Raw genomic sequence first — 10,991 nt, 5'->3', positions numbered from 1 at the left:
TTTGTCCAAGTACTTGTATATATAAGTATTAGCATAGTGAATTCGTTGAAGTCGAATCAAATCGAATCAAAGAGTATCTATCTATCTATCTATCTACCTATCTGTTCCTTGTAACAAGAAAAAGAATAAGAAGAAGAAGAAGAAGAGGAAGAAAAAATATTTTCAATCGAAACTTAATGTCGTAATTCGTACGACGATCTTTTTTTGTCGCACTTGAAATATTTTTTTTTTTTTTCCTTATCTCAAACGTTCTCTCGTTTGTTGTCAATTCGTAGAGTATGTAAGGGGGTGGAGAAAAGCAAAGAAAGAAAGAAAGAAAGAAATATTCTCTCTGCAAGTTTGTTCAACTACTTATATATGTACATACATAGGTATATATACGTACATATATATATATATACACACTCACACACACATATATATATATCGTATTAGCATACTCGATTCGTTTGAAGAGAATGTTGTGGCTGATTTGACGAGTTTGTATCGCGTTTCGAGGATTACCATCGAATCGATAGAGATCGATGGTGGTGGGCACGGATGGGGATGACAGGGTTGGATCGGAGATGGAAGTGTTATCATCAACGAAACGAAAATTTATTCAGTATCTTCACTTTTCGAAAGTAAAGAGAAATGCCCAAGGGTGAAAATGTTTATACGGGGTAAGAAGTGTTTGGTTCTGTGAAATGAAAGGAGAGTAAAGAGATAGAGAAGATGGAGAAGAGAGAGAGAGAGAGAGAGAGAGGGAGAGGGAGAGAGAGAGAGAGAGAAGGCCAAGTGGGAGTTGAACGAGCGAGTTATAGGTGGTACGTTTCGTTAATAAGGAAAATCACAAAGGATCTCATAGTTCTATCTAAACATAGATTACTAAGGAACCTAATCGATCGTTTGTGTCGCTCCAATACTTTGTTACTAACTTGAGTTTCGTGACTTGGCAACGTTAATTAACTCTTTAGTCCCATTAACGCCATGATTAACAATGGCGGTTAGCCCCCTTAGGATAGCATTCTCATAGAATTATATCGGATTACTCTTTTATACGTTAATATCTTCTATCGTGAAAATCTTTTTTCTTTTGTAATACATCTATCGATTTTACACGATATATATATATATATATATATATATATATAAATAAATTTTTATATTTTATATAAGAAATAATTTATAAAGTAATAATAAATGTTAATATATAAATAGTATATATATATCTATATAATGTAAAAATAAATATAAACAATTTTATATATAAAAAAAAAAATCGGGAAAAACTTCTTTGTTAAAAAATTTTCAAACAACCCTTGGAAAAGGATTGCAATGGAGACGGTAAATTTTATGATCCTTGTTGGTTCTTTTCTTTTTTCTATTTCCTTTTTAGTGAAAGAGATTTCAAGATCATTTATCAAGATGTCGACAATTCGTTATCTTAAACAGGAAAACATAAATCCTTTCCTTATAATAGCGACATATTCTACGTTAACAAAAAAGTAGAGATATAAACGAAAGAACAAAAAAATTAATTTCCTCTGAAATATTTTCTTATATCCATTTTCAATTTTCTGCTACCGTGCTTTCTCCCTCTCTCTCTCTCTCTCTCTTTCTCGTACACAATTCTCTCTATAATACTATAATAAAAATAAAGTATGATAAAAGATAAATGTTCTTACATACTATCCAAACTTAAAAAATTAAAAGTTAGTCCATATCACTTGAGATTTACTATGCCGTTGGGGATCTTCTTTTAAAGAATTTTGACTCGTATCGAATATAGATCGAATTTATAACGTTATCTTTATAAAGAAACTAGGAAAAAGATATTTGTGTAGTGAAAACTTATATACACACGTACACGTACCCACACACAATACACGCCACCGTAAAGCAAGGAAAAGCTTGACTCTACACACACAGGACACATATATACACATATATATATATATATATATATATATACGCACACATATACACGTACTTTTTAAAAGAGAAAAATAGGAAGTTACGAAGAAGGATAGCGATAGCGATGCAACGTTCTGGATAAATTCCAGATATGGAGTATATAGAAAAAGAGAGAGATAGATAGATAGAGAAGGAGAGAAAGAGAGAAAGAGAGAGAGAGAGAGAGAGAGAGAGAGAGAGAGAGAGAGAGAGAGAGAGAGGAAATCTTCTGGGAGCGACGTTGGGAAATTGAGAGTTTACCGTATTATCTTTCGAAAAATCTTCCTTACTGGCTCGATTTCGTTTCTTCCTTCCTTCCTTCCTTCCTTCCTTCCTTCCTTCTTTTTTCCTTCCTTCTTTTCTTTCTTTCTTTCTTTCTTTCTTTTGTCCTTTCTCTTCTTCTTCTTCTTCTTCTTCTTTTTTTTTTATTTTTCTTTTATCCTTTCATTGGATAATCGAGAGGACTTTTCGATTATCGAATTTTAACGAAGTTCTAAAACGAAGTTCTAAACGAAGTTCCTTCATGAATCCTTCGCGATTCGATAACTATCGAAAATCTATGATCATCGATGATTTTTTTTTTCTTTTTCTTTTTTCCTTTTTTGCTTTCTTCTTTTTGTCTCTCTTTTTTTTTTTTTTTTTTTTTTAAATTACGTTCGGTTTACGATCGGTTACATCGAAGTGTTTCTCTTTCCATGTACTTCTTATAACGAATTACGATCGATCCTTAACGATTGTTAATCTACTTAATAATTGTTTAAAAAATTTCATCGTATTAAAAAGGAATAAAATCGAGGACGCATTGATCAAACGGCGAATACTTCGTTACAATTTTTCTTTCCATGGCTTTAGAAATTTTTTTCGAGGATATCGATTATATATTTATTAATTATATATTATTTTTTTTTCTTTTCTTTTTTTTTCTTTTCTTTTTTTTTTTTTTGTAATATCACGCACGCATAGACAATACGGTCCGTATAAATTTTTTGCTACGCGACAATTACAAACGAAATAAAAAAGAAAAATAGATTGATAGACGAATCAGCTGATCATACACGTATCAACTTTAGCAATCACTTTCCAAGAATACATCGATAAACGACGATCCTATATATCCGTTTAATTAAATAAAAAATATCATCCGTCAGAAATCTCTATGAACATAACGAGAATAACAAAATTCATCGAAAACGAAAATAAATTAATCCGGGTATCGGTTGACGATATTGTCAACTTTATCAATCATTTTCCCCTGGGTATATTAATTATCGACGATGTCCTATCGTTCATTGTAATAAAATCAAAAATATCAATGCTTCGTTGGAATATTTTTATATTCGTCGAAAAGAAAAAAGAAAAAAAAGAAAAAAAAAAAAATTACAAATGTCATCGAACAAAAATAAAATCGTCACGATCAATTTGAACAATAAAATAATCTCCTTTTCTATAAATCGATATAATCAACGATATACCTATATATTATGTTTGTTATATTTAAATATGTTTTGAGTATACATAAAATATGATAATTATTATACATACGTTTGTACTTATGTGTGTGTGTGTGTGTGTGTGTGTGTGTGTGTGTGTGTGTGTGTGTGTGTGTGTGTCTGTCTGTACGTATATATGTATGAGAAAAAGAGAGAGAGAGAGAGAGAAAGAGAGAGATAGGAAGCTTCGGTCTAATCTCATGAATATCGCCGAGAAATGCAAATGGTGTTTTCCGACGTTAAAGCGAAGTTTCCCGTGTTACGTTTGCGTTTGCGCCCTATAGAAGGTTTACCATCGATAATTGCTTCGCATACCGCGCAATCTGCAAGCCGAGTTTCTCCTATTAACGATAACGCATCGTCGCATTACACCATCTACGCTACGTTTTACAATCTTTTTTCTTTTCTTTTCTTTTCTTTTTTTTTTCTTTCTTTTTTTTTACATATGTATATGTTTATATATATATATATATGTTTATCCATGTAGGTACGCGTACACGTAAATATTTTCCGCATCTCTCCTCGTTTGCGCACACTTGTTCGTTTGTAGAACGTTTAACAAAATTTATTCAAACGTCGATGTGATATTTTCAATCGCATTTGATTTCTCTTTGATGGTTTATATACGAGATATATCTATAATAACTATATTCTATTTCATTTGAAAATAATTCATTTTCCTTAATATCCCATAGATTTTACATGGATATATATTCACGATATGTGAAGGATGTGTTATGTAAAGAAGAAAAATTAATAATTATATGATTATAATTATATAACAAGAATTATATATATTATATAAAAAGTAGAAAGGAAGAAAACAAGTTTAGACATTTTATGAAAAGAAAAAAAAAAGAAAGGAAAGGAAGAAACAGAGAGATTAAAAAAAAAAGAAATATATTATAATCAAAATGAGATCAGTCGAAACTCGATAGACTTTTTCCTTCCTTCACGGACTTTGTAAAAATCTCTCTTTCTCTCTCTTTTTCTCTATCTTTCTCTCTATCTCTATCGTTATCTCTATTTCTCTAGCAAAAACCTGAGAAAGAAAAGCTCTCTTGATTACGCGAGATGTTAAAGTCAAAAGTTTCGAAAATTTTAAATGGTGGTTGAATGGTAGGGGTAAGGGAGGGTAGGGGAGAGGAGAGGGTGGGGGAGGGGGACGATGTAGCGAGCAGAGGATGGCCAACGAAGGGACGAAGGACGAAAGGACGGGGAATTTGCGGTGGCTTTTACGAAACTGTGCAACGATTCAGGTACTTTCAACTACTGCGTTAAAAGTGGCCCTCTTTTTAATGGCTAAAAATACGGTTCAATTTGAGAACTCTTCCAAAGAGATAGAAGATAAATGGAAGAAGCTTAAATGTTCCTAAATGTATATCGCGTTGGGTAAGTTGAAAAAAAAAAAAACAGATAAAAGAAAATTGAAACGAAAGGAATAAATGAAAAGGAAGAAAACAATTGAAATTTTTTTAAAAGAGGGAAAAAAAGAAGAGAGGAAATGGAAAAAAAGGAAAAAGAGAAAAACGGCCATTAAACTCTAAATCTCGAGAAAATTTATTTGCGGACGAGTAACGTGCACTGTTTGAGAATTTTTTGCTTTCAAATCTCTCTCGTGTAAGGAGAGAAAGAGAGAGAGAGAGAGAGAGAGAGAGAGAGAGAGAGAGAGAGAGAGAGAGAGAGATTGGTTTCTTTTTTAAATCCATCACACTCTCTACACATACCAAACCACTTTAATATCATTTAAGTTATTACATAGAAATGTTACTAAGTTATTGCAAACACGTTTTCCTATATTTTTCTCATATTTTTCTCTAACGGTCCTCTACAATCGTCGAATCAATTATTTTACTTTTCATTTTTAATCTCTTTTCTCTTTCGATGTAACGCAATGATGGTGATTACGCAAATATCGTTGTTAATAATTATATCTAATTTGTTTATATTTTTTGTTTCATAATTTTTAAAAACATTTTCTCATCCTTGAGAGCATCGACGTTAAATAATCGATAGTTTTCAAAGAAGTATTATTTAAAAAAAGAAAAGAAATGAAAAACGTCATATGTTCGCTTATATGTTCGATATTGCACAACACGTTGTAGAATAATTAATACTTCGGAATTATTGTCAATTGAAGAAAAAAGAGAAAGGATGAATAAATAACAACGCACTTATAATTGATCCACTGTACGATAATCAATAGTTTAGAATACTTTTTACATTAAAAAAAAAAAAAAGAAAAAGAAAATGAACAAATAATATCGTACTACTTATCTTCGATATTGCACAATAATTCATAGTTCCCAATAATTATTAATTAAAAAAAGAAACAAATTTACTACATTCGTATATCCGATAACTATTGCATTTATATCCAATAACTTGTAATATTTATATCTGATACAGCTATAACTGTGCAATGAATGACAACTAAAATAAATAAATAAATAAATAAATAAATAAATAAACCGATATTATATCAATCGAATAAATTAATTATCTTTTTATCGTTTTCTTTTTTTCTGTTTTTCTTTTGACCGTAGGATCGTCAAAGGTCAAAAAGTTAGAAGGTAGAAATTCCCATGCGCGTTCGGAGCAACCGTGGAGGGCCACGGTCGAAAGGAGAGAAGGAGCATGACGTAGTAATCGGCGAGGGGGGCGCTTGGGATGCTCCTGACTTTCGGCTAGGGTCGTATGGAGGGGAAGGACGAGACCACCACGGAGGACACCCTACTTTTCAATCTGACGACCATCGACATCAACGACAACGACGAGTTACTTCCAAGATTTCCCGGCAAGCATTCGCTTTACACGCCTTTTCAGGTATATTCGTCACTCTTTGATAAATCTAATATACTCTCTTTTTCCTTTCTCCCTTATTTTTTTTTTCTTGTCTTTTTTTTTTGTGGCCTATCAACTTTAGATCTAGCCTAAAAAAAGAAAAAAAAACAAAAAAAAACAAAAAAACGATTTAAACTTTTACCAACGTGGATTCGAAAAACTTTTTCTTAGGCGATTTGAAAGAAACGAGAAGAGATAAAGATTATTGCAATATCCTTCTCGCGAATTTTTTTTTCGACTGATTATTTACTTACTTATTTATTTATTTATTTATTTATATCAATCTGTTTTTTTTTTTTTTTTCTTTTTTTAAGGTGTAACTTCTTTTTTATTCTCTTATCTTTTCGAGCTTACCCTGTTAAATCCAACAATAAATGAATTATTCCTATTCTCGAAATCGGAGATACGAAATATGATATTAATTATCGAATTGATCATTCCAACCGATGATTTCAAATTGATCTTTGAAATTGATCGTACTTTAATAAACAACTTGAAGCTTTCAAAGAGGATTAGAAAATTTTTTGACATTTTTTGCAGTGAAATTATTAAACGATCTTAATACCACAATAACAATACTGAAAAATGATAATGATTCATGAAAATCCTTGTATGAATTTAATAATAGAAATATTCCGATTAGAGATTGGATGGAGTAAAGTGAGATCACAGGGAGAAGGAAAAAAATTAAAAAGAAAAAAAAAAAAAAAAGGAGTACTCTTGCATACTATAGCTCGGTCGAGGTCACGGTCCATTAGTTGTCACCGTCATACGATCCGCCATTATAGTTGTCTACTCGCTCGTATACGCTCGTTTAAACTCGTGAGGCCAGTGAGAAATACGATAGATAAAATAGACCAAGGGTTTCGTACACCCATAGAGTTAGAGGATAGGAGATAGTAATAAATTAATAGATCCTCGCGTTCTACTCAAATACAGGAAGCATCGGGACGTTCGAGTAGACGAACTACCTGTTTGATTAATGGATTGCTCCTCTGTGTTTAAACTTCATCGAATCTAACGCCCAACCTTCGATGTATGTCGGCAATGACTTAATCTCTCTCTGTCTTTGTCTCTCTCTCTATCTCTCTGTCTCTATCTCTCTTTATACCTGTCTCAGAAGCAAAGTTCATTAATTGAATGTTCGGATTCGTACGATTAAAGAGAGCAAGAGAGAGAGAGAGAGAGAGAGAGAGAGAGAGAGGATTCAACGACCGTGAGTCTTTCTCACTCACTCGCTCACTTTCTCTGTCTTTTTCTCTCTTTCTGTGTCTCTGTATGTCAATCGAATTTCTCGAGAGAATCTTTCTTTCATTTTCTTTTTTTTTTATTTGTCGAAAGAGATAAAAGATACGTAGAAGAGATTAAAAATCTTCGATCAAAGAGTTTCGTGCTTGGTAAATTACAATTTTCTAGGGTGTTGTTTACTGAAACGTAGGGGGAATACTTCTCGCATGAGGGTAATTCCCTCTCAAAGGCGTGTCTCTCTCCTCGAATCTCTTCAAAGAATGACAGAGAGAGAGAGAGAGAGAGAGAGAGTGAGAAGAGGCAATAGGGTCGAATGTCAGTCCACTATTATATATGAGGTTAGAAAGGAACGAAGTTTTCTCTTCTTCTTCTTTTTCTTCTTCTTTCTTTTTGTCTTTTCTCGTTTTACCTTTCAAAATGAAAAAAAAATTATATATATATATATACTTATTTATTATAAATTATATGTATATAAATTTATATATATACAGATATAAATAAATATATATATATATATTATTTATTTATTTATAATAGAATTTTCTTTTTAAAGAATGATACATTTCTTTCTTTTTATTTTTCTCTCTTTCTTTTTTTCTTTTCTTTTTTTTTTTTTTTTATTTATTTAATTATCTCGATGCATCCGACAGGAAGTAACGATACATGTCGAACGTTAAAATCGTTGCCTTGTTTTTTCTTTTTTCTTCTTTTTTTTTCTCTTTTTTTCCTCTCTCTCTTTTTTTTTTTTTACTTTTCTTTTTCATTAATCAAAGCGAGATCGATGATATGGAACGTACATACATCGTACATACATATATATATATATATATACGTACATTCATACATACATACATACGTATATACATACATACAAATATATATATACATAGTACGAAAGACATTCTCATTAGTTGCAATGTCAATCGAAAAATACGCGTTTTCGCAATCTGGAATACCGTAGACGTAACGAGCCATGTCGAGAAACGTTTACGCAGAGACGGATAGAGAAATTTTGGCATTGTTTAGGAAACCAACGAGAATACATACATACATACATACATACATACATACATACATACCTATATACGTATGTACATATATACGTGTGTACCTAAGTAACTACATATATCTCGTACGTGCCTGATGTATTTTATGGTTGAACGGATCGATCGTGAGAATATGGCGCGTAAACGTAATTGGGAATATGTATGAACGTGAAAGAGAGTCAGAGGGGAGGTATAAAGAGAGGGAGAAGGGGATGAACAAGGATGGAATTAGACTTAGGAGATAAAAAACATATATATATATATATGTATGTATGTATGAAGAGGAGTGAAAGACTATTTATATATATAGACTAATTAATATGTACATATAATTAATATAAATATATATACATATAATATATATAATAATATACATACATATATATATATATATAAATATAAAGAGGATGAGAAGTAAGAGTATTGCAAAGAGAAATCGATTGAAATAATTTAACTTAAGATTACAATTATGCGCAAATATAAATTAGATATATTCGAGTTTTCGTGATCTATTTCTCATATTTCACGTGATATTACTTACGATGATATTGACGACAACGACGACGAAGACGAAGACGATGATAGAGGACGACGGACGACTTACGACTAATACGCATGAAGATGAAATATAATATAATATAAAAGGTCGCGTCACGTAGGTCGACTTATAAAATATAAACAAACGTGTTCGTAAACGTCGAGAAGAGCAAAGTAATATCACCGTGTCACCTTCGAGATACTTGCTCAGTCCTTTGTATAACTTCGAACGTGACGCATCAAAGATAACACGGCTATAGACTAAGAGATAGAGAGACGAAGGAGAGAAAGAGAGAGAAGGTGAGAAAGAGAGGGAGTAGATCTAATTTACATCGGAATACCTAAGCTCTATATAGAACGTTTTAATAATTCATTCGTTCATTTAGTTACTCGTTACTAACGTTATTTTATTCAAAGTATTATTATCTAAAGGTTAAATATTTCATATTAAGTAAGGAATAGAATTGGCAGATATAAAATATTAGATATATAAAAAGACTCGCCAATACATTTTTATCGAAAGATTGATAAATACGTAGTAATTATTGTTTTCGATATATGTACATACATATGTACGTATATATGTATGTAGTGTATGTATGTAGGTATGTCGATCAATATGTAGTTGGAATATTTGAGATATTACGATTTCTAGTGATTATTCATTATATTGTTACTTATGTATATCCAACATTTTAATATATATATATATATATATATATATATATATCTTCTTCGTATAGGTTATACTTATAAGTTTTATAAATATATATAGTATACCATGTATATATCATAGTATATCAATTATACTTATTATAGGTTATATATATATATATATATATATCAAATATTTTAATAAATAAATACATATATATATTCTTCGATAATGATTATACTGATTATAAATTATACATTGATTACGATTACAACCATTCTTCCTTATATTATATTATATTATCACATTATACATTATATATAATATATACACAAAGAAAAAAATACAATTTGTTAAATTACTATCATACGTAATAGCCATAATTATGGATTATTCAATCGGTCGATCTTTTGATACAATCGTTTCCTTTTAAATTTAAAGGCTATACTGATCGCCCTGGTGCTGGTAGGCATTATCGTCGGCACTGTCATTGGAAACATCCTGGTTTGCGTCGCGGTATTCCTCGTTAGGAAGCTACGACGACCGTGCAACTATCTACTGGTTAGCCTTGCCGTCAGTGATCTCTGCGTGGCGCTCCTAGTAATGCCGATGGCATTGCTATACGAGATATCCCACAATTGGACATTCGGAGCGCTTATGTGTGATCTTTGGGTTAGCTTCGATGTACTCAGTTGCACCGCCAGTATTCTCAATCTATGCATGATATCTCTCGATCGGTAAGTTCCCTTCGACGAACGTTAAATCTCAATTCTTTCTCAGTTTTAATATCATCATCATCATCATCATCATCATCATCATCATCATCATCATTATCATCATCATTATCATCATCATCATCATCATCGTCATTAATGTTAATATTATTTTATTGTCGAAATCATTTTTATCTTTTCTTACGTTTTTATATTCTTTATTTTTCTAATTAGACTCGAAAGTAATAATATACAGAGTGGAGGATCACGAACGTTCCTAGATGAAACTTCAAGATGAAAAAATAATTAGTCGACTCTTTTTCTTATTCTTCTTTCTTTTTTATTTTTCGAAACAGTCATAATTTATTCTTTCTTTATTTTTTTTTTTTTTTTCTACTTTTTCCTTTCTTATTCTTTCAAAAGCGTAAAATCATAAGATCCCCTTAGGAACATGCTCGACTCAATTCGTTTGAATTATTTTATTATCGTAAAACGTCATAATTATTGAATCTTTTTTTTTTTT

General features: G+C 31.1%; 1 protein-coding gene across 12 annotated transcripts in view; it reads left to right on the top strand.

Moving 5' to 3' along the window:
* The window catches only part of LOC122629319 (5-hydroxytryptamine receptor 1-like), a 119,534-nt gene that overhangs the window by 47,962 nt on the left and 60,581 nt on the right, over positions 1 to 10,991 (top strand). For all 12 annotated transcript variants that reach the window (XM_043812641.1, XM_043812639.1, XM_043812638.1 and 9 more), the window contains 2 exons: positions 5,972 to 6,251; positions 10,197 to 10,492. In XM_043812641.1, the coding sequence (XP_043668576.1) occupies positions 6,123 to 6,251; positions 10,197 to 10,492 (425 nt within the window). In that variant the 5' untranslated portion in view covers positions 5,972 to 6,122. The remainder of the gene's footprint in view (positions 1 to 5,971; positions 6,252 to 10,196; positions 10,493 to 10,991) is intronic.

The sequence above is a fragment of the Vespula pensylvanica genome, chromosome 5, assembly GCF_014466175.1.
Source record: "Vespula pensylvanica isolate Volc-1 chromosome 5, ASM1446617v1, whole genome shotgun sequence".
Classification (NCBI taxonomy): Eukaryota; Metazoa; Arthropoda; class Insecta; order Hymenoptera; family Vespidae; genus Vespula; species Vespula pensylvanica.
Note: the sequence above shows the minus strand (reverse complement) of the source record. Positions and strands in the feature narration are given on the sequence as shown.